A 25,544-nucleotide genomic window follows, 5' to 3' on the forward strand; every position below is an offset into this window, starting at 1 on the left:
AAAATAGCAAATGTTCTGGTGGAGCAAGAAACAGTTCCAAATCGTCGTCTATAATGTATAATATCTTCTTTAAAGAGCGTCTTACTCAAATATTATTAATTTTTTTAGTTTAACAGAGAAATTAAGAGACATTTTCGAGTTAAGACATGGTTATAATCACAATTATTTCAGCGAAAATGACACATTTCAAGTAATACAGATGATTAAATTCACTTTTTTCAGATAAAGAGACGCAATTTCGCAGAATACAGCAGGAAATTTATGATTGATTTCAGCATAAGCGACACAACAACAAATATTACTCGTTAGTTGATACTGCACAAGCGAGACAAACGACGCAATTAACACAAAAGTAGACCTAACGGTGATTTCGCAGCTAGGTGATGACAATGAAATTTTTTGGGTAGCGAGATTATGAATTGATGTATTGGAAAAGAAATTTATTAAAAAAAATTTTGAGTTGTGCCTCTTTTTTAGTTAGTGTGCGATATATGCACATCGGGTGCAGTTGCAAAAGCGTTTTGTAAAAAATATTTACACAGTATTTGTAATAATACCAGAATATAGGCTTTAACTGAAAAATTGTTTTATAAAATATTATTAAAAATTTAAATTTTGTTATATAAATTAATAAAAAGTTGAAATTTGTTTTCATAAATAATAGATTAAAAACTAAAATTTTTTCTTCAAATATTTAAAATGATAATAAAAATTTTCCTTTATAAAATAGTATTTAAAAACTAAAAAGTGTTTTAAAAAAATTATATTTAAAAACCATAAATTGATAGTAAAAATTTGTGTTTAGAAAATAATATATAAAAATAAAATTTTTTATAAAATAATAATTACGTTATAAAATTTGTTAAAAATTAAAAAAAAAAATATATGTTTATATTTATAAATTAAATATTTGTCATAAAAATATATTTAAATATTAAAATTTATGATTTTTTTAAATTTAAATTTGCATTTTTTTCAAATAAGGTTTTAAAATTAAAATTTGTGTTTATAAATAAAATTTTAAAATTTATTGTAAAACTTAAAATTTGTTTTTTATAAAATAATATTTAAAAATTTATATTTGTTTCTACAAAATAATATTTTAAAATTTAAATTTTTTTTATGAAATAATATGTTAAAATTTAAATTTTTTTATGAAATAATAATTAAAAACTAAAATTTGTTTTTACAAAATAATAACTGAAACTTAAATTTTTTTTAAATAATATATAAAAAAATGTGGTTTATTATATCATTACTTTAACATTAATAATAATTAAAATATATTTTAAATAATAATTAATTAATCATTTAAAAGCAATTTTTTGATTATTGAAAATGCCTTCACGATATATTCTTACTTTTTTAATTTAACTTTTTCGTTTCTTTTATAACTAACTTGCGGCAATTACTTAAAATTTTTTGATTTTTAATGCGACAAATTTTTGTTAGCCTAAATTGTTTCATTTCGAATTCAAGCACAAGTCTTTTAATTGACTTTCATTTAAAGATATATTTGTAGTGTTGAGTAAAGTAAGATTTAAGGCGGTAAGAGAATTTAATGAAAAAAATTGATTACTATAATCAAAAAATTAATTATTAAAAAACTTCGTTATAAATTTGGCAAAAACTAAATTATAAATGCAATACTTTTAAGTTCATTCTTAAAAGTAAACTAAAAAACATCAACATAATACTGGAGAGTCAATAATCCTAAATTATGACTTCAAGAAAATTTCGGTATATTAGGTAAGTAGTTAAAAAATTACATTTTTTCATTTACCTTTTTAGTTCTATCATTTACATATAATATATGTTTTTAAATATTGTTTTTTTATTGGAAAAATTTGCACAATTTTTTATAGTAATTGTATGATATATATTTGTTTTTCAATTCTCTTGTATAGTTTGTATACATTTATGCGTGTACCGTTACTTTGCACCTATTAAATCTGTGTTAATTTTTTATATAACATTTACAATGCCACACAAAAGTTTACTAATTTTTTTAAGTTTTTTTCTTAATAGGAGTATATACTTTATACAATTAGTGCTGTGAATAATATAAACAATTACATATGTATACATATGCATCTTCCATTTATATAACTAGTATAGATTTTGTATTTATAAAAGGTTAGTGTGTAAAGTCCAGTTTTCAATTCCCATTGTACGTGGCATAGGTAGTAAATATATAGTAAATTTTTTTTAAATATTTTTTTTACAAATCAATACTTGTTTTCAATTTTGTGCTGTAGAAGCTATTGGAAACTTAGGGTTAAAAAATTAATTTGAAAAAAAAAAAATAAACTAGCAATTGACTCTAGCTTTAGTTAAAAATTTGTGAGCATATCCATCCCTATCAGAAGTAAACATCAAGTGAGTTAGATAGTCGCAGGGTTGCGAATTTTTTTTCTCAAAAATGTTCGATAAAAATTTGATTTTATTACGGCAAAACAGGTAAGCTTTACATATTTCTAACTGAAACACTCTAATTACTCTACTATACTATAAAGCAATTAAATATAAATAAGATAAAAAGAGCTAAGCTATGTTGATATTCTATTATAAATATGCTGTAATTTTCAAAAAATTACACAAAAAAAAATTTAGAAAACAAAGTGCGTAAACCTAAAAACACTTATATTAAAAAAATTTTCTTTTTTAATTTGTTATTATAAGCTTGTAATTATAAGTTGGAAAAACTAAATTTCTTTTTGTAACAAAAAATAAAATTTTCAGTATTAATTTTTATTTTTAACAAAAAATTTAATTTCCAATTTTTAATTCCGATTTTTGGTATGAAAATTTTTTTTATTCCAATTCTTAAGTTTAAAATTTTTATTTTTCTTTCTGGTATCTTGCAATAAGAATTAAAAAAATTATTTTTAATTAAGATTTTCGGAATTACAAAAAAAAACATAATTTATTGAAATGTTAAATCAAGTATTTTTCAATGCAATATTTGCAACCCTGGCTAGTCGTAACATTAAAAGGGTCTTAAAAGTTTTGCGTGATTAGCCCTCCGTTTTTTTTAATATTTTTTTATTGTGAGTTTTTGCGGGTGGAAATATTTTAATATGGTTTCCATGTCATTCAAATAAAAAAAAAATGTGTTTCGGTTGTTCAACAATTACCGTTAATTTTGTTCATACTCATTTTAGATATATATTTTTTTCTTTAAAATCTAATTTTATTGTGTCATAAGTTTGTTGCTGTTCTAGCTTTATTTTGCTGCTTAGAAATTTTTCTACTTCCTTCATAATATTTGCTAGTAGTGTCTTGAATAATTTCATAAGTGTACCATTTAGCAGTTAGTTTTAAAGTACTTCTTTAGATTTTGATACACCTAGTATCTGTTTATTTTTTTATACGGATAACAGCTTTTTTTGGAATTTTAATTTTTAAAAATTAAAAAAAAAAAATTTCAGAAAATTTTTTTATACTTAAGTTTTTAAATTTAAATTTTTTATTGTTAATAAAAAGATTTTTTCAGAAAATGCGGCAAGTTTTTGATCGTAAAATTTTCAAATTTTAACTTTTGAAAATTTGAAAAAAAAAACATTTTTCAGTAATTTTTTTTAATACTAAAATTTTCAAATTCAAATTTTTTTTTGCAAATTTGTCAATATTTCTTAGATTTGTTAGATTTTCATTCAAGCATTGTTTTTTTTCTAATATAAACACTAGTTATTGTGTTTTAAGTTTTGTTTTTTTATAATGTATAGAAGTCATAGATGCCAAGAGCCAGCTTGGCGTCGCGCTCAAAAGTATGCTTTAATTTATTTACGCTTTCGAGCTACATAAATATTAATTATTTTTCAGTTTAAGAAAGTTATTGACATTCACGAATGCATACACATATGTATAATAATATCTTTGTCTTATATAATAATTGTTTTTTTTTTTTTTTTGCATTAAAATTAGACCTGTATACATGTTAGACATTTAGAGAGTTATTCTATCAAACTTAAATTGAAGTATTTACATATACATACATACATATATATTAGCTGGCTTACTTACTCTCTAATAAAAGAAATGTATGTGTATACCATATATGTATGTGTATACCACATATTTTTTCTATTCTAATTTTTGTTTTATTACAATAATTTTATTTTTATTTTGATATTGTTTTTTTTTATTTTAATAATTTTTTTTTTAAATTTAATATTTTTTTATTTTAATCTTTTATTTAGTTTCGTTTTACCTTTTGCTAATAACAGCTTTGTCAAGAGTGTAGGATATGTTGAATTTGTGTTAGCTAGACGATAATGTTTTGCAGAAAGTGTGAAGTAAATCTTATTTCTTAACAATGTTTTACTTCGTAAATTTCCTTTTGGGGTTTTTTAAATACTGCATTATATATTTTTTTATTTTTATGGTCAGCGTTTTAATTTTTTCGTAGCGGCATAGGCTCTTCACGCTTAAAAGCATAAACTTAATTAAAAAAAAACAAATAACAAAAATTTTTATTAAAATTTTTTTTTTAAATATTTTTTGTCACTCAACAAATTGTATCATATTTTATTAATTTTTCACGTTTACTATTAATTTTTAATAAAAGAAAAAGCATAAGTAAAGTTGGCAATATTCTAGGTTTTTCGATTTTAAACATTTTCTAAAATATCAAACAATTAGTTCATTTTGCTAAGTATTTTGAATAAACTTTTTTTTTGAAAATTTTTCAGCAAAATAATTTTAAAAAATGGTATTAAAGCTTAATAACAAGTGTTGCCTTTTCTACGAGCCATCTATGCCCTGTCTTCTTCTTTTTTATTTGCACTTGTGTTTCTAAATTTTTAATGACCATAATTAAATGTTCTTACTCTTTGAAACTCAGTTCCATTGTTCTTCAACGCATTAATAATTTTCAGTATTTTTTCAAATGCACTACCTGCGTCATTGCGGTTTTCTAGCTATTTATTCAGTCAGCACATTTTAATTTTTACATTTTTGTTTTCAAATTTTTTTCGTGCTCTCAAATAATATATATATTTTTTTAAACTTTTTTGTTCCTTCCAAACTCTTCTTAATTGCATAAGTGCTTTTCACTTTTTTTTTAAATCTTACTTTCACTCTCTCCATTTGTCTGATTTTAAACTCTTTGCTTCAATTAACACTCGCTCTCACACTCCTTTTCGCGCTCGGCTGCATAGCCTGCGTCATTGCAACCTTTACGAAAATGTCAACCCGATCTGGTGTGTCATTCTGGATTAGTGATATCCTTATGTTTTTTTTTATCAAATCTAACTGAACTTGTCAATTTAAAACTGTTTTTTTTTGCTGCCGCTTGGCCAGCTATTTCGTGACTTTTGTTGCTTTCTTGTTTTCGTATATACATTTTCTTGTAATTCCCTTTGGGTCTATTACTCCCTTTGGTGCCTTAGACCTTTTTTTACGCCTACTTTCGCTCAGGCAAAAAATGGTTATTATATGGTTGGTCCGTTGGTTGTCCTTACAGCATATTTTCCCTTAATCAATATCTATTAATATAGTCATTAGTTAAAGCAAAATTTGCTAGCAGTCGGAAATTTATTTTTTTTATTTAGTTTTGTGAACATAATTTTTTGCCTTTAAGCGAAAAATACTTCAAAAACATAACTTTTTCGTTCGGCTGATGTACATGCTTTTGGAATTCTTAAACTTTTTATAAATTCAATTAAGCTTAAACAAGCTTTTTATGGTATGCTCATGTTCCTTAGATTTATCATACATCCTTTTTTAATTCTTTAAGAAAGTGATTATAATTTATTTGGTATTTACGTAAATGATATGAAAAAAAATTGTATATTAGTTGATGATTTTTTCCCCCAGAAATTGGGAAAGACATAGAAAGTTCTATATACTTCCCCGAAAAGGCAAAATGTGCCCAAGAACCCAAATTTGCTCAAGATTACTTTTGAAATGTTGCTATTCCTTTGCCTACATTTAGGCGCTAATAACTTTTATAGCTCAAATCGAGTATCCTATATTCTCCACATTTCATCAGCTGTATTATCGTTAGCTTCAAGTGCACTCTATTTATTGGCGATTCCTATAACGACAAACTAGCAAACATACCTCTATAGCACAACAAGTCATAAGCAATTAGTTAGTAGGCCACACAGTCAGTTATTGCTGCGTTGAGCTGTGCATTCGAATAAGCAACTGAGTTGCGAATATTTAGACACGACAAGCATGCAATCTGATACTCAATAAGGCATAATACCAGCGCAGCCGAATAGTATGCAACGACATGTGCGCGGTCTGCAGGTAGTACTGATGACCAATAACCTACACAGCGCTCAATTTTTGCTCGTCAGACCAACAAATACCGCGTTAACCACCTTCTATATCGACTCGTATTATCATCTGCGTATGTTTTAGCTTGTTGCCGGCGGCTATCGTGCTTTTATTCGTTTCTCTCCCTGATATATGATAGCATGTGAGGCGCTGAGCGACACACCAATCGATATGTGTAAGAGTGCGCGCGACTTTAATGGCACTTTCCGGCTAAGCACCTCCCCCACACACATGCCCTGCTACAGTTGTAGGGACTCTAACAATATACAACCCGCAAAGGAAACGCTTATAAAACATAGACAATTTTCGTTTGCTGCGTGTAGACATTAGCAAATTGATGCGAAAGGCAAATTTTTTTATTGTATTTTTTTTTACCTACCCTAACTGCAACAAAAAATAACGCTGCCAGCATACATGCCTGTAAAGGCGCAACAATAACAATGGAAAATAACATTGACAATGAAGACATATCCTTAAATTGACAGCATGATACCAAACATTTCGGCGCACAACGCAATCAGCCCGTAACAGAAAATATCGATGCGTGAGCTATGTATACATCTGGTGTGTTGCTCAAGATAAAGTGGTAAATTGATGACGAAAGCGGTGAACCCAATGAACGTAGTGAACTATACAAGCAGCAAAACCGCATCTTAAATGGTTTTCAATATGTCTCATGAAGATCTACCAAATTATGTACTTTTAACTGCTTTATGCTAGAGCACAAAATTTTACTAAAATGTGTTGTGTTTAGCGCTGTAAGAACTGCACAGAAGAAAAGGAAATGTTCTTCGACCAGCCTCAACTGTCCAAACCAATTCTACGAAACATGAAATATGAAATGTTTAGGCGTTATTTTGGTGATATTATTCTTGAGATGCTTTAGGAACGTTTGTTTTCATTCTATCTCTCTCTTTCTCTTTCTCTGCCTCTGCCTCTGTATTTTTCTCTGTCCATTGGAATCGAATGCTTTTCTCTATAGACCGAGTTCAAGGATATACATTTTAGTTTGAGCCTGGTCCTGACTAATATTTTCGATTATTTTTCTCTCATGGACACAAATCAAGCTCTTTTCGTTTTTCTATAGCACGAGTTCAAGGACTTAAATTTTAGTTCGAGCTCAGTGCTAACTAGTCCACCCGACTCTTCTACCATAGACTTCTTCTACGTAGTCAAGCTCAAGCTCTTCCCTTTTTCAAGCATACGCTATTTCCGTTTTTCTACAGATCGAGTTCAACGACGTTAATTTTAGTTCGAGCTCGCTCCCGACTAATCTTCCCGATTCTTTTTTTGCCATCGATGGACTTCAATCTCACGCTCTGTCTTAACTAATCTAAGTTGAGTTGTACTCGCCATTATTCAAGGATTTTCAAAAATATCGAAAGGGTCTGATAAAGCATCTGCTAAAGTTAGAAAAAAACGCCATGTTACACATGTATGTGTAGTCGCATAATAAGGCTCTGTAGTGCCACATCTCCTTGCTACTAGTGGTTTATAGATATAAGTTGCTTAGTTATGGTAACTGCATTTTTGTGTGTTCTTACAAACGAAGTGAATTCCTTGTAAAATTATTTACACATTTTCAAAATTCCATGCATTTTCCCAGCTGGGTTAACATTAACCGCTAATGTATGCATGTCTGTACATCTGTATTTATGTATATAAGAAACACATATGGTTTTCCATTGCCACTGCCTCGGCTGCCGTCTACAACGCCAAGTGAAAACGTATTGCATATTTTATGGCACTTATTGATAACTTGCGGTTGAGATTTCATTTGTATGTACATACATATGCGCTCATTTTTTACTTTTGTATTATTGCCGAGATTTATTAGCATAATTGTGGGGGTTTTGGGCTTTTGTTTGGGAAGCTTATTGTTAGGTGGCTTCGCTGTTTTGTGCGTAATTTGGTTTTTTAGTCTGATTGTAGCCGGCGTAAGCTGCATAATTGAATTATGGTGGTTTTAATAAAGTACGAAGACGGATTGTGTGCTTTAATTTTATGAGCATGAATTTAAGTGAAAAAATTTTAAGTAGCAAAAAAATACGGAATATATAAAAATTTTACAAAAATTTTAAAATTTTACAAATATTTAAAGAAATTTTTAAAAAAAAATTTTAAATAAATTTAAGTTATTAGAAAAAGGTATTAAAATTTTTTTAAAAATTTTAAGGAATTTTTTTTTTAATTAACAAAAATTTTTTTTAATAAGCAAAAAAATACGGAAAATATAAAAATTTTACAAAAATTTAAAAATTTTACAAATATTCAAAGAAATTAAAAAAAAAATTTTAAAATAAATTTAAGTTATTAGAAAAAGGTATTAAAATTTTTTTAAAAATTTTAAGGAATTTTTTTTTTAATTAACAAAAATTTTTTTTAATAAGCAAAAAAATACGGAATAATAAAAATTTTACAAAAATTTTAAAATTTTACAAATATTTAAAAAAAAATTTAAATAAATTTAAGTTATTAGAAAAAAGTATTAAAATATTTTAAAAATTTTAAGGAATTTTTTTTTAATTAACAAAAATTGTAAAAAAGTAAAAAAATGTACTTAATAATTATTATTTATAAACAAAAATTTACATAAAAAATTTGTGTAAATTTCAAATATTAAATTTTTTTAAGAAATTTAAAAAAAATTACATTGCTATTAGCTTTTATTATTTAAGAATTTTACAAAAGTTACATAAAAAAATATTTAACGAAATATATATTTCAGGCGCAAAAGCAAAAAGACTTCACTAGGTGTGTTAAATTATTTTAAATAAATGTAACACCCAACACAAGTACATACAAAAAAAACAAAAATCAAAAATTTAACTTAATTTTTTTCTCTTCTGTTTTATTTTGCTTTTATTTTCTGCAAATTATAATTATAAACTTAAAACTTTCAAAACTTAATGCTAGTTAATATATTTTAGTTGTTTAACCAATAGAAGTCTTACTCTTTGCAATTATATAACATAATTTGCTTCGTCAACAGTTTGCTAACTTATTGTAAATATAGTATTGAGCTATGCACAACTAAAATATCAAACAATATTAGTTAAAATGTCAGCTGGTCTACAGAATATCGTTTTTTAAAATAAAAAAGGTAATTAAAATATATTTATTTAAATTTAACTAATTTAAAATTAAAAAAAAAAATTGTTTTGGTCTTATAAATTTTGAATAATGAATCATATTTTATCAACAAATTTTAAATTTTCTAAACTTTTAGCATTGGTGTTGTAAAAATTTTAGATTTTTAAACGTTTTTTGGGGTTAATAAATTTTCAAATTTTAAATTTAGCATTTAACATATTTATATTTATATAACATATATTAAAATTTTTATCTGCAAAATTCAAAGTTTTAGAAATATTGGTATAGTAGTTTTAAATTTCAAAGTTAGTGACATTTTAGGCTTGCATATTTAGACCAAAAATTTTTTTGTTAATGTAATTTTATTTTTATGTTACTATTAATTCATTTTTTTTATGTTATTTTTATTTATTATATTAGATATATTTATTGTTAGTTAATTTTTTTATTTAAATTATTTGTAATTACTTTTTAGTTTTCATTTTCTTGATTATTTAATTCTTATAAATTTATAAAAATGCATTTTTTCTATTGAGTACCGGCTACATTTGCTGATTTTATACATTTTTATAATTTAAGTTCTCTTTTTTTGACACTAGTTATTTTTATGACTTTTACTTTTAGTTTATTTATATTTAAATATTTCGCAGATATTAAGTTTTATTTTGTTGATTTAACGTTATTCTTTGATAAATTTTTTTTTATTTTCATAAAATATTTTGTAAATTATTGTTTTTTGTTACCAATTTTAATTGTTTACCGCGCTACTTATGATTATTGGCATGACTATCTGTTTATAAACAAAATATTAATTATTAAAAAATACACATTAATAATATTATTGAATTTTGCTATTTACAAATAAAAGTTTTAAATTACAAATTTTAAAATATATAAACAATTAAAAAATAGTTCAAAATAACATTTGAAGTAATCATATTTTAAGCTTAAAATTTGTAAATAACAAATTATTTTTAATTAAAATTAATTTATTAAAATTTCTTCGCAATAAATATAAAATATTTAGGCACCGCTTAGACAGAAAATATTAAAAATTATGAATTATTTAAAAATTTTATCAAACAACATAAAATATTTTTTATTACAAATAACATATAATTTATATATAAAATAACACATACGCACAACACCTAGAATTGTTTACGGCAATCAAATGCACATGACGTGTGCATGGTTTGAACAAAGATGTAGGTGTAAAGGTTAATAAGTATGTATTTATTAATTCATTAATTTCTTTTTTTTGGGGGGTTTTTGAAACAAACATTTAAAATCAAAGTCAAAATGAATTTGCTAATATTCATACAATTAAAAAATTAATTTTTTTCTAAAATGTGGCTACCAAAAATTATTTTTTTGCATTAAAGATTTACTTGCTCATATTTGAGACACTAAAATTAAAAATAGAATAACTTCATTAGAACCTACTTAGGACTTAGTTTTCCCAGCTTTAGTCCGTATTTTCTAATTAAAAAATTTCGGAAAATTTTTTCGATACAAATTTTGCCAACAACATTTTCAAAAACTTTTTAAAAATTATTTAAGCTCCTAATACAATCAAAAATATACACGTAGACTTCTAACCAGATATTTTTGCGTTAAACTGTGTCTTAAATTACAAGATAACTGCCAGCAACATGTTGCTAGCAACATTTGATCTAAAACCATGTGAGATATATTTTGATTACTTGAAAATTATATTTGAAAAATGTAACAATTATCTGAAGCATTAATATACAATATATTTATTCCTGCAGTTCTTTTATGCTTAAACATTTCGACATTTTTTTAAAATATTTTTGGAATACCAAACTGTAGCATCATACTAAATATACCTGCAACATGTCGGTAACAACATCTACTAACTTTAAGTCATACGCCTCCATTTTTTTCCATTTTCTAAACCTTTTCAAGACCCAACAACATTTTTGGCACGACAATACGCTGTTCCTTTTAATTGTTTTGGTTGCTCCAACACATTTTTACACTACCTTATTTCGAGTTTCCATATGTCTTTCCCTATCTCACGCCCTACTGCGCGCTTCAGACATTTTCCGGTTCGGGTAACTTTCGTTCGCAGCAATGACACACCAATGCGCTGAGCCGTTGTCCCAGCGCCGACCAAACGGTCAACGACATTGAGGACATATTACAGCTGGAGCTGTGCCGCAGCGATGCCGCCTCCTTCTGCAGCTGTTGCTGTTGCTGTAGCAGTGCTGCAAATGCGCCGTTATTCGAGAGCGAGTTCGTTGTCGTCTCCGAGCTACCCCGTTGTCAAATTTTCGGCGGCTCATATGAGGACCCACTTGCCATACCCAAGTCAATGCTCAAACTAGGTTCGGTCTCGCCTAACTGAGCGGGCGTTATGACGCGCGGCAAGCCGGTCGTTATCAATATTGTGTCGCTGGCATCAACGCTGCCAATGCGTATGGGCGGCGGTAGGCAAGTGGGCATTTCACTGCCACCGCCACCGCTGCTATGTAGCGTATTGTTGCTATTGTTGTCGTCGCCGGTGCCGGTGGTGCCGCCATCATGACGCGAGGATTTGCGACTACTATCGCCGCCACCACCGCTACTACTGCTGTAGCGCGGATTGCTGGTGTTACTGCAGGGCACGTCCAAGCTGTAGGCGCGTAAACGACCGGCATTCACTAGCTCCGAATGCGTGGGCAGACCGGCGCCCGCGGCAAACGATTTGTGTCGCAGACTAGGCGACTGCAGATTATTCGAGATGGTGCAGCAAATACTTTGCGGCTTGCCACCACTGCCGCTGCCGCCGAGCAACGGATCAATAGTCTGGTTGACACCCGTCAACCCAGTGCCATTATTGTTACGCGCCGGGCACGGTGAACTGCGTGTGCTTCCGAAACGCTTGCCGCCCTTGTCGAAGGAGAAGCCAAAGTAGTCGGAGAACTGTTTTAGACGTGTTTTCCAGGTGGACTTGGAAATGGTAGCGCCGCCAACGCCATTGCCGCCGAGACCGTTGGACGTGTTGCCAGCCGCAGCGGCAGCAGCTGCTGCGGCGGCGGCGCAACAGTGTTGCTGTAATTTCGGTGGCAGCAACTGGGTGGGTGAAAGATTGCCGTTCGACGATGACTGTAAGTGCTGTAGTTGTTGCTGTATTTGCTGTTGCTGTAGCTGCTGTTGATGCTGGCTGATGTGATGTGTATGATGTACACGTTGATGCTGGCAAGACTGACTGGTGCACGCGCCGCTGACCTGCGCTGCCATGCCGGCGCTGTACTCCACATTTGGCACATTGTTCGGATTGAGCGGCTGCTGGGAAGACTGTGTAACACCCGCGATGCCGCCAGCGCCGCCTGTGGCATTCATATTTAGATCATCGCCCAGGCGAGTGGCGGCCGCTTCAAGACTGCCACGATTTTGACGATTATAGAAGACATTACTATCGGAAATGACTTGCTGTAGGCCATCCGAGAGACGTCGATTATTAGTGCTATACTGGTCCAGACTGACAGCGCGATTGGAGCTAAAGTGACAGCGATTGGTGTGATAGCCGTGTATGTTGCCGTAAGAGTTGCGTATGCGTTGACCACCGCCGCTACTGCACATTTCGCCGATCATGGAAGGGCGCTTCTCGCGTGATGACTTACGGGATGTAGAATGTGAGGATTTCGAACGATTGCTGCTGCCCTCGGTATCCACTTTGAATTTGGAAGTTTTCTCGGCGACCTGCAAGAGGAGCTGTGATGAGGGTTTGTGTCGAAAAAAGTTGCATTTAATTCTAAAGAGTGATCATATACCATTTGATCAGCTAGTAAACATTAGCGGCGCTTAGAAATCGAACTTTTATCATTTTCAAATCGGCTACACAGTAAAATTGCTAGTCGTTATTTAAAAGGTTTGCGTACGTCGAGGGGTTTAAAAATATTTCCTTTTTAATTTTTTTTTTTGAATTAATTACTGTATACCATATATAGAAAGGCATTTATAGATGCATTTTTTTATTTTCTGAAAATTTCAAAACCTTGCGTAAAATGAAGCATACTTTACGGACGGTTGCAGTTTTTCGTAATACCTTATGTGGATGAATATTCTCGCTATCTCTCTTCTCTTTAGTTGGATTTTACAACAGCTAGCGGCATTTTGGTATCTGTTCAAAATTTTAAATTTTTTAAAATAGTTATTTTTGAAACAATTTTTGAGATTCCTTACAGGTCGTTGGCTTTAAAAAGTATATAAAATTGTTCTTTTTTACCTCAAGCTGGGTTATTACAAGACTTGTTCGCAAAACGATATTTTTGAATTAAATTAATACATTTATTTTGATTTTTTCATAACACACCCAAGTAGAAAATTCATAAAAAAATGCAAAGTATAGCATAGTTGTCAGCGCGCTTACAGAAATTATTAATTTAAACTTTCTCACAAAAAGGTAGACATTAATTCCTTAAATTATACTACTATTTGGTACGTTACTGAGGCATACATTCATTAAATTTGTCCCAAGTACAAAATTACGTTTAGGTTATACATATACGCATAAGATATATATTCGCAATACACATGCACGTTTGTAAAACAACCCGCAATACAAAACTATAGAAATTATGTGCTGCAATAAGAGACTATAGCAGCAAATAGCATACTTTTAGGCCTTTTAAGCGCTGGGTATAGTATTTCACGCATCATTCCTATTTTTGCGTAACTGTTACGCCTCACATCAGCTAATAATGTGCGCCAATTATTTTCAAAACCCATTTACGCGCCTACCGTTGTGCCACACAAATTATGCTTACCCCTTTAAAGTAGGTGGAAACGACATATTAAAGCACACGTTTATGCTGCAACACTAACTTGCGGTTTACAATTACAGAATTTGTTACACACGACTGCCAGGTTCTTAATTTTAGCTGTCATAATGCTGAAATTAAGCGCTCCAAAGCGACTTAAGTGACCCCGAAATTATGCAATCATTTTTAATTATACAACGTAAAGAAAATTTTCAAAAGGCAAAACGTAAAATGCTCAACAACTAAGCACCGGAAGTACTTTCCGCTGGCTTTGCAGCAGTTTAGCGCTGTTGTTGCTTCAAGTGTGGCATACTTTTGTGCGCGCCGCAACCGCAATAATTGTAAAAATTGCTTCGCTAGTTACTGTTGCGGTACACTTGTGTGGCTTTTATTGGAAAAGGGATTGTCATAAAAATTAAAACCGTAACAAAACAAAAATATACATTATCAAATTTATATAGCGTAAAAAACGTAACATACAACAAGGCTGCCAACAGCATACACAACAACAACAACAACAATTAATTACGCTGCTACATAAAAATGTGCAACGCTATTTATCTCACGCCTTAACGCACATAAACGTACCTATATTGCGGCCGCTCTCTGGTTGTGCGCGCTTCATCCGCGCTCGTACGCGGCTTGCTCTCACTAAGTCACTACAGAGCGAGCGCGTCACTCAGCCAATCATACAGTGTACAGCGCGTGCTGTTATGCGTGTCTGCGCTTAACCGTTGTAAATTAAAATAAAAAGCTGTAAGTTGTAAGTATTTACAAGCCTCACGCCGACGGCTCAAAAAGGATTAGCGCGCGCGGTCCTGCCATATTTTTTCGCGTAACGTATAGCCTTGTTATTATTATTATTTATACACGGTGCTATGGTATATGTAAATGTATGTAATGCCATGCAAATTGTCAGAAAGATAAAGTCTTCGTTCGTGGCTGCTCGGCGCTCATAAGTAGGCAATACAAATGGAAATAGGTAATAAATAAGTTCTTATTGCTTTTGTTTTGCTCTTGTTGTGTTTGCTCTTCGCCGCTTTAAAATGCTGGTGCGTATACACGGTGGATAGCACAATAACGTAAAATTTAAACTTAAATTACTCTCAATAGTGAATTTTTAAAGGGAAGAGTTTTGCTAGCGCTCAGTATGCATAGTATAAGTAGCAGGAAGGAAGGTACTGGAGCTCATTTTACAAGAGATTTTAGGTATTTGAATACTAAAAAGTGGAAAAATTAAAAATTTTTAGATTTGCATTAATTTAATATTATTGTTGTGGTATGTACTAAAAAACTTTCCTGAAAAGACATTCCTAGACTAAAATTAGTCGTAACCTACATTTAAGCTCATTCGAGGTACATACAGATACGATTTTTCAAAAATATTACTAACAGATCTAAGTCAATCCTCATTTTTCTTACAGTATCTCAATAGCAGAAGACTTTAAAATACTTCTATATCTAGATTAAGTGTGAACCTTAATAACCGCAAAGCTAGTCGTTCAAAAAACGCAGATTTTTTTTCCTTTTGATACTCTAAGGCTCTAATATAGATTAAAGCGCCCCCTGCCGCTTACTATAGATGGAAATACATAATATTTACACGAATAGAAATACTAATTTATTGATACCTTCAAACTGAACTGCTACTTACATCGACTTCGGTTGCCGTCTCGGAATCACCACTCTCACTACCCTCGGGCAGATCGTGTAATTCGGCTGCCAAGCATTGCGGCTCATCGACAGAGGTGCGTGATGCCGATTTCTGTGATGGTATACTCCGGCGGGACTTCACACTAATGCCCGATTGTGAGCGTGGCATTTGTGGTGAAATACTGCCGCCAGAGTTGGTGCCACCACTGCCCGAGCCGCCGCCGCCGCCACTGCCACCACACGTACCGGTGGTTGTAGTGCCCGTAGATGCGGTACTGGTGCCGGTTATCTGTCCATTAGTACCAGCAGCTGGACTGTGTGCATGCCCACCACTTGTACATACAGCAGTCGTGCTGCCGCCACCATCCGAGGCGGCGCTGGTATTGTCCGATGCGACCATTGAGATGGTGTCGGCGACAGATTTGCGCGATTTATTCTGCGCATCATTTAAGCGTCTATAACAAAAAGAACGTTGTTTTAGTTGAGACTTTGAAAATAGTTATTATGTAACGGTTACTTACCTATAGTAATCGAGTGCTATGCGCACTGGTATTATGATGAGTTCAATCACTTCAGGCACTAAGTCACCCAGCGCCTCAAAGAGCGGTAATAGCACCAAGCCGATGAAACGTACCTGTGAACCGGGTTTACTAACTTTATCCGGATCCATGAAGGGTGTAACAGGCAAACCTTCAGATTTCTCAGCAGCGCTTTGTGCGAAAAATTCCTGTAATAGACGATCAAGCCAGGGTTCAGCGACATCCATGGGACGCGCCTCATTGGAGATGTCTGCCACTTTGATGAGCACCATGCACAGCTATAGAAGAGAGTGCAGAGTTTAAATGAATGCCTGGTTGATATATATTTAGCATACTGTTGGGAACATCTTTGCAATAGTGGATTTCAGCTAAAATGTATGCTAAAATGTTTCTAAATTGCATTGCGTCTTTTTTTTTTTTGTTTTTTGAAGGCTTGCTTGAAACTAAATATTACACAATTATTTTCTATGAATTTTTCATTAATTTTGAAATAAATTTAAAAAATATTTATATTTATTAAGGAATATATATTGTCTTTATAAAAAAAACTCTGAAAATTATGCTACAAATTTGTATTGAAATTCCTTTATTAATTTTTGATAGAGTTGAATTGAGCTGAAATTCCACAATTTCTGTAGTCAAAAAATCAAATATATTTTTTTTTGTATTCACTCAAATATTTCGATATAATTGCCTAGCTACTCACCAAATTGATGTGTGCGCGATTTGAGTAATCAAATATAGGTGTAATCTCTTTGAACTGTGTTAGTATTTCATTGTGGCGTGCCATATCCGTGGCCAATATGCAACGTATGATACCCTCACGTATTTCCCTGCAATGGAAAAATAACATAAATTGAAAATTACACGTTGCAGTAAGGGAAAGCTAGCATAAAAATCAGCATCGAAAAACAAATTGAATTCCAAGAAAAATTTTCGTGCATTCCACACGTCTATTGCGAGTGATGCTTTTAAGCTGGTAGACGTTTTAATTTATTGATTTTATTACATTTTTGATTTAAAAATGAACTAGAAGTATGAGTATAGCGAAAATATGAAGCTATATGTTCGAGAATCTCGAGCGAAAATTAACTCAACCTCGAATATAATTTTAGAGACTCGTTCTTTTCCATTTTCTTGCGATCTAGTACCTTTATCCTTCTAAGAATTATTAGTCAAGAAAATTTTCTCTACGTTTATAGAACGAATTATAGATAAAAAAAAATTCCATTATATAAAACTTCGAGCAAAAAGGTTTGTTTTCGCATAGAAAATTTTCTCGGTGCGTATAGTTTCCATTATGCGTAAAAATTGCGAGCAAAATGTATTGTTTGCGTCACTCATTTATAAGAATTATCCATATTCTTAACTCCACAGCTCTTAAAAGTATGCTATAGTCTTGAATTTTTCACATATTGAGCCCTCTAAGTCCAATTATTGAAATATTTTAAATTTTCTATTCAGCAAGTCTCATTATGGTAGAACCATGTCTAAAAAATTATGCTTTTAGCTCGTTTGTTAATCCAATGTTGGTGATATATAGAATGTTAAGTCGTTCAGTATATGGTAGGTTTGACATGTTATCGTTTCTTATAAAAATTCAACAGACGTTTGTAGGTCGTTTGGAACTAGCAGCAACCAGTACTCTTGTCCAGAACATCAGAATATATGTTACAACAATTAATAACGTATACTATCAGAGTTTATAGCATAGTTTTGGGCGTATTTTACGTGATATCTTAAATTGAAAGCGTATAAAATACAGCTTGTGCAAGAACTGAAGCAGCTCGACCATCTCAAGCGACATTACTTCGCTCTATGGCAAGCCAAAATTTTTTCAGCGATGAGGCCCATTTCTGGCTTAATGGGTATGTAAACAAGCAAAATTGCCGCATTTAGAACAAAGATAAACCTGAAAAAATTCAAAAGCTGCCATTTCATGCGGAAAACCACGGTTTGATGTGGTTTGTAGACCGGTGGAATCATCGGTCCTTATTTATTCAAAAATTATGTCGGTGAGGAACGACTATTTGATGCCTGAAACTGAATGCTTTCCTTTTTTGAAATTGAAGCTTGTGATCTTGGCGACATGTCATTTCAACAAGACGGCGCCACTTCCCACACATCGCAACAATCAATGGATTTATTCAGAGAGCGCTTGAGTGAGCAGTTAATTTCACGTTTTGGGCCGGTCGATTGGCCAACAAGATCGTGTGATATCACACCGTTAGACTTTTGCCTATGGGAATATGTAAAGTCTAAAGTCTATGTCGGCAATGCTAGAACAAGTCACTGAAAATTGGACTCAACGGATTGACCGTCTGAGACGTAGCCGCGGCTAATATTTGCAAGAGAGAATCATCAAAAAGCAAATGCCAAAAAATGCTCTCTCGAATGCTAATAAACATTTTCCATCAAATTTTTGTGTTTTTTTTTAAATTGAAACACCCAAAATGGATCACCCTATAGTATGATGAGAGCATTTTCACGCAAAAATTGGCTCCAGCGTAGATTATTTTAGAAGCTTTCATTTGGATACTATTATTTTATATAAATTATAGAATCATAGCATTAAAAGCTGAAGCTCTATATAAAAGAGCCGATAGATGTCGCTACGATCACTTTATTTGAAAATTATGAATATATAATAATATTTCGCTATAAACAAATAATTTTGAGTTAATTTGGCTGGAAATCGCCAAAATAAATTATTAATAACTTTCAAGGAATATCCGAGCTGCCTTTTCGTACGTAAGATAGCGCTGGAAATCAACTTCTAACTGTAAATTTTGCTTATCTCACGTTTTCTGCAATAATTATTGAAACATATTTTTCTTAAATTAAAATTATTTATTTTTGTGTTCTTAATTTTTAAATGTTGTATATTAAGTATAACAAGTATTAATTATTCTCGTATTAATGCCATTTTATTGCAAACAGAATTGATTCCTTGCTATTTATGCGCTCTAATATCTAATAAAAGGTTCCAGCTATATTGTTAATAGCATACAAAATTTTCTACAACAATACAAATACAGATACAGATAATACAATGTAAATATGCCCAAACGTACACATACATACAGACATATAATTGCGCACAAACTTGTACGCGTTCGGTATGCATAAAAGTTTTAATTACTTTTACTCAAACTGACCCACATCACATTGTTTTCCGGCAAAAGTTTTGCTGGCATTCAAATTTCTACAATGTTTTTAATTCCTTTTGTTTTCTGTTTGTTGTTTGTTTATTTTTGGTGTTTTCTTTCGCATGCTACAATTATATGTTTTTTGCTTAGTTTAATGTTGCCTTGTCTTCATTTAATTTTTTTTCTAATTTATTATACTCTAAACACGAAGTTTGCAACACTCAAAAGGAAATGTCGGAGACCATATAAATTACATACATATGTATTGTATATAAATGATCAGCGTGATGAGCTGAGCTTCTAAATTATCGCTAAAAAATTTTGCAAACGTTACTCCTGCTTAAAAAGCTAATTATACGAGTATGTATGTCAGAATTTTCGATATCACATCACTGTAGTATATAGCTGACATACAAACTGGACTATCAAAATCAAGTGCTTGTATGAAAAACTTTTGCATTTGTCGAGATATCTTCATGAAATTTGGCACGAGTTATAGTCCAAAACATTGGTGCAAACTCCGACGAAATTGTTCAGAGAGAATCACTATAGCATATAGCTGTCGTACAAACGGACCAATCAAAATCAAGTTCTTTTCATTTGTCGAGAGCATTTTTGCTTGGGTGCAAACGAAGTCAACGGTTTTTCTTGTTTTTGTATTTTTCGTTATTGCTTTTTGTATATTGCTTAGCATTCTACTTTATATACTCATATAATTTGTTGTCTGTATGCTTTCGCACAGACACGCACTCGTTTCCAGCAGCCATTGCTGCGCTTAATTGGCTTCATGCAAATTGTTTTTTAATCAAGTGTTATTTACATAGTAAAACCTTATAATTGACTAACAATTTGTTATATATGATGTTGTCAGATTTTTTTGTTTTTGTTTTGTAACTTTGCTGTTTTTGTTATTATTCCTTTCATTGTTTTTGTTGCTATACCTTTTACTGTTTTTGTTGTTATGTTTTGTTTTTGGTATTTTTTTTTAAATTTAACTAGCTTATTTCGCTGCACATTTGCTGAGGTGCTGTGTGTTAGGTCGTGCAGGGCGTATGAGTGATGTGAGTGTTGAGCTTGACAGGCGTCAAAAGCAGCAGGAGGTCAGTTTAAACGGTTAATGGTTATATGTTGGCATGTAAGCTAAGGCAATATGCATGTATATATGTATTATATTAAGTGCTCGCCAACTACAGCCTAAATGTGTGCTACAGTAATATGAAACAGCCTAAATGTGTGCTATAAAAATATAAAAACGCGTTTTTCAGTGCCAAAAACGGCGCGAAAGTCGGTGAACCGCTGTCAAGCGGTACCTTTTAAAAGCAGCACACAAAAAAATGCACAAACAAATAGTTTTTTCTGTACATGCTCACACATTTGTGCTCTATAAGCCAAAAATATGCATTGCAAGCACGCGCTGCCACGCTGAGGTGTTGGCTGTCTGCGAAAAAACACGAAAAAAAATGCATATCTATGACTGTGCTGTGCATACACACGCAGCATACGGCCTTGTAGTTGTTCTACACGCGGTATGTGTAACATTTAATTAAGTGTTCAGCCGCCGGGCAGGTAAATTGTAGATAGCAGCACCAATGCTACACTCGCAGCTGCCACAGCATGCCGCACATACGTGCCGCAATTTGTATGTGCTTGTATATGTGTGCGTGTTTTTATTAAAATTGTTACTGTGAAATATAAATCGTAGTGTTGCCATATATAATGCAGTGGAATTCGCTTGTTTGCGTATATATGCGCGCAAATTCATATATTTCCTTATGCATACATTGTCATTTTGTACGTAGACATGTGTGTGTGTGTATGTGCATGTGAGTTGTATATTTGTGCAAAAAAAATTTTTTTTTCTCACTCAACCGGGTTAAATGGCATTTCGACACGACCGTTTGGCGGTTGCTGCCCCACAGGCTAAGCGCGTGTTAGTCGCGTACAGTCAGTTGGGGACTGGCAAATAAAAGAAGTGAATTTAATGGAAATTGAGTGTATGAGGCATAAGCCAGTATGTGCCAATGGCTTAAAAATTCAATAGATTCTAAAAAAAAAAGTGTAACTGTTGCATATTTTGCAGTGAAAAATCGGAAAAATTTATTAACTCTCGCTATATATTATATGTTTATGTATATTAGGGTGAATCAAAAAAAAAAACTCATATATATTTCTTCGCTTGGTACTCTGATAAATGGGTTCTTAGGCACCTCTACGAAAATCTCTTTAAGTATGAGACCTTAATTGTAATCCTCTGCTTGACAGTTATTTATTTTTTTCTTATTATCGGGTAGAAAATTTCAAATCTCGCTTGCAACTACATGAAAAAATATCTCGTTTCATTGGTTTTATAAGAAATTGGTTGCTCTACAAAATGGTTCCCAACGATGTTTTCGTAAAACTAACGGTTTAAAAGATATGAACGGTAAAATTATTTTAGACAAAAATCTTATTACTTTTATAACTCAACGACAAAAAAATCATTGCTGTACAAAAACGGTCTGAGATTAAATTTTTTTATTATTATTATTATTTTTAGAGCATTTTATTTCCTACAAAATCTATGAAACGAGATATTTTTCAAATAATTGGAAATGAGATAATATGAAAAAAATCGAAAACTGTAAGTCGGCGGACTTTTCTGTTGCAATTAAGAAGCTTTTTTTTTTTTTGATACACCCTAATGTATATACATACATAAAGATGTATATTCGAATATAAGTCTGTTGTTTATTTCTTATATTTTAACATAATCCACTCCATCCGCTGCTAGTAGCAGATAAATTAGCGCTATCTTATACTAGTGCTACACGCCTTCTACAGACTCCGAGTTATTAACTAATGATTCCAAATAATTACCACATAAGAAAACAGGTTCGCTGCCGAAACGAACAAGCGCTAGTGGCATTGCCATGGCACAAAGCCGCAAAACGTGGCACCACCACTGCCAAGGCAGGCAACTGTGCGGCGCCACAGGCATAATTATCTTAAGATATCAACTCAAAACGCTAACGCGAGTAACGTTAAGTGGCCTTAAGGCGAATTTTCTGTTTTGCTTCTTGACTTAGCTGTTGGCAGGAAGAAGTATATGGCAAAAAATTGAGCACTATTTGTATGTGTTGAGTGATGAATTAAAGTTTTTTTTTATTAAAAATGTGTGGGTTGGCTTATTTTTAGTACCAAAAAAAAATTTTTTTTCAAGTAGTACATTTTTTTTTCTCAACAGTTTTTTTTTTTAAATTAAAAAAATTGTCTACTGGGACTTACAATTTCTTTATGATTATTGATTGTGCTATAAAGAATTGTATTTAAAAATCTGACAATTTTTTTAACAAAAGTCCGTGTCTGTTAAAAGCAGTTAAAAAATTACAACAGTTCTAAATAATGTTATAATGCAAAATATGCATCAGTGGCGTGGTTATAATTTTTAATAAAATAATATAAATATAATATAATAAATATAATTTTTTATTTCAGTTTTTTTTTGATCTACGAAAATTAAAAATTCTACCAATTTTGGAAAAAAAAAATTTTTTGTTGTAAATGTAGCAAACCTTAATTGTTTTATAAGAATTTTATTTAAAAAATTTTTTATTTCAGTTTTTTTTTTGATCTACGAAAATTAAAAATTCTACCAATTTTGGAAAAAAAAATTTTTTTGTTGTAAATGTAGCATAACTTAATTGTTTTATAAGAATTTTATTTAAAAAATTTTTGTATTTTTTTTTAAATTTCGTGAAAAAAATTGTATATTTTTAACAAACATTTTTTGAAAAAGATTAAAAAATACGAAAGTTTTGTATTATAATTCAATTTTTATTTTCAGGAAAAAAACTTTTACTATAGAAGTTTAGTTTAGAATTATATACTTTTAAAAAATTTGTAATTTTTATTTTGGAAAATAGTGTTTTTTAATAAGAAATTATTTCAGTATAAAGCAAAACAGATATGTAGATTGTCTTTTGTATTTACTAAAAATTTAAAAAGTTAAGAATGGAATAAAATTTTTGTCGTAAAAATATTTCAAATTCTTTATAGTACAAAAAAAACATTATTAATAATACATACTTCGCAAAAATAAATTTTTCGACAAATATTTCTTTGTAAAAATTAATAAATTAATTTATCGAAAAATCTTTTTGTAAAAATGAATACATTTTTAAGAACAATATGTTTCTTTTTTGAATATAAATGAATTTATCAAAAAAAAAAAGTGTCAAAATTTATAAATATTTTGAATAATTTGTTTTGTAAAAATAAATTAATTAAAAAAAAAAATATATATATATATTTTGTAGTAAAAATAAATAAATTTGTAAAAAATTCCTTTTGTTCAAAAACTCAAAATTTCATAAATTATTTTCAATTCAATTCATTTCATTTTCAAATTTTCAGAAGTATACATTTGAAAATAAAAATAAAAAAAAAAGTGCAGCGCCTTCAAGTATGCTAAGAATTTAATATGCACTCAAACAGTCAGCAACGCTCACGCAGCCTTGGTTGGCTTAGTAACCGCCATCAGAGTATTTAATCACTACGCGACGGATATTAATTAACAAAATCCACACCCAGTACGAACACACTTGCACACACACACACACATATACACAGTTACAAATCGAGACTGCACTTACTTTGTATGAATATTAAAGTTGCAAGTATTTGTATGCTTTGCCATACACTCAGCGCGCACACGCACACACTTATACTTACATTATTTTACACAGAGCTGTAACCGAAATTACAATTGTATTGTTAGAGGACTTATGTTCTTGTCTGTGTTCTTGCTTCGGCTAACTTATACTCGGGACTACAGACATACATATGTACGTATATTTTGTAAGATTGCTTCTATATGTAATGGTATTGTTGCTGCTGTAAAATATACTTTGCGCCTTTTCTTCCACCAATTGCTGCTCGTAACCACAAAATGAATTCACAAATTATAGTGATGATGGCGTTATATCAAGAAATTATTGAGCTTTAAGTTGAAGTTGATTGATTTTGTTATATTTTATACGCTTTTAATTAGTAAAATGATATTTTATACTTGTTACATTATATATAAGTGTGTAGGCTGGATTAATAACTGTTCTCTTACTTATATTTTCCGAAATATTCGTATAAAAACATTAACAAAAAAACTTTGTAAGTTAATTTTACTGAGTAATTTTTTTAATAAAAAAAAGAAAAAAACGTTAACTTCGGTTGGTCCAGGAGAAAGAAGAAGAACTTGATTTTGATCGGTCAGTTTGTATGGCAGCTATATGCTATAGTGATTCGATATGCCACTAATATTTTTAGTACTATTTAAAAGTAAAATTTACGCTATATTTTAGTCACTATTTTAGTCTTAATTCTATTTTTAGTACACATACGGAATTTGTTTTATATTTAAAATTATTAACTCTTTCCAATATATTTAACAAAATTTATTGATTTTAGTACTCTGGTACTAAAAAGTTTGCTAAATTTTTCAAAGTTATTAAATACACTATCCCCGAAGTTTGTAATTCTTTACTTTGTTTTAGGACAAGTTTTAGTACAAATTTAGCACGTGTCCTTTCGAAGGTTATCAAATGTACTATCTCCAAATTTTGTAATATTAACTTTTTTGCTAAAATTAATTTTAGCACAGTTTTAGTACGAATTCAGGACGTTTCTTCTTGTTGAAAACTATTATTGTTTCTTAACTTTATCTATAAGTGTATTACGTTGCAATTATCTTTAACATTTTGGTACTAAAAAGTAGAAATACTCTTGTACTAAGTTTTCTAATGTTTTCTTTAGAACAAGTTTTAGTTAGTACAAGTACGTGTTTTTTTATTGAAAATTATTGATATATTTCTTTTGCTTTTTTATCGAAAATAATTAAATTAAAAAGGTAATTAGCATTAAAATTTAAGTACTTAACTTATGTACTAAAAAAGTACTAAATTCCTAATTTTTTTTGGTTTTTTTTTTTGATAAATATATTCTTATTTGCTTTTTTCTTGAAGTTTATTTCAGCAAATTGTTTTTCTGGCTCTATTTTTTTCTACTAATAAGGCGAA

The 25,544-nt window shown here is 30.7% G+C and overlaps 1 protein-coding gene across 1 annotated transcript in view; it reads right to left on the minus strand.

Annotated features, from left to right (window-relative positions):
- Nucleotides 1–9,118: 9,118 nt before the first annotated feature.
- Pde9 (phosphodiesterase 9) overlaps nucleotides 9,119–25,544 on the minus strand; it is a 187,535-nt gene continuing 171,109 nt past the window's right edge. The window contains exons 8-11 of the mRNA XM_036359671.2: nucleotides 17,052–17,178; nucleotides 16,328–16,623; nucleotides 15,808–16,261; nucleotides 9,119–13,092 (exon numbers count right to left, since the gene is read on the minus strand). Of these exons, the coding sequence (XP_036215564.2) occupies nucleotides 11,674–13,092; nucleotides 15,808–16,261; nucleotides 16,328–16,623; nucleotides 17,052–17,178 (2,296 nt within the window). The 3' untranslated portion in view covers nucleotides 9,119–11,673. The remainder of the gene's footprint in view (nucleotides 13,093–15,807; nucleotides 16,262–16,327; nucleotides 16,624–17,051; nucleotides 17,179–25,544) is intronic.

Source organism: Bactrocera oleae, chromosome 5 (genome assembly GCF_042242935.1).
Source record: "Bactrocera oleae isolate idBacOlea1 chromosome 5, idBacOlea1, whole genome shotgun sequence".
Classification (NCBI taxonomy): Eukaryota; Metazoa; Arthropoda; class Insecta; order Diptera; family Tephritidae; genus Bactrocera; species Bactrocera oleae.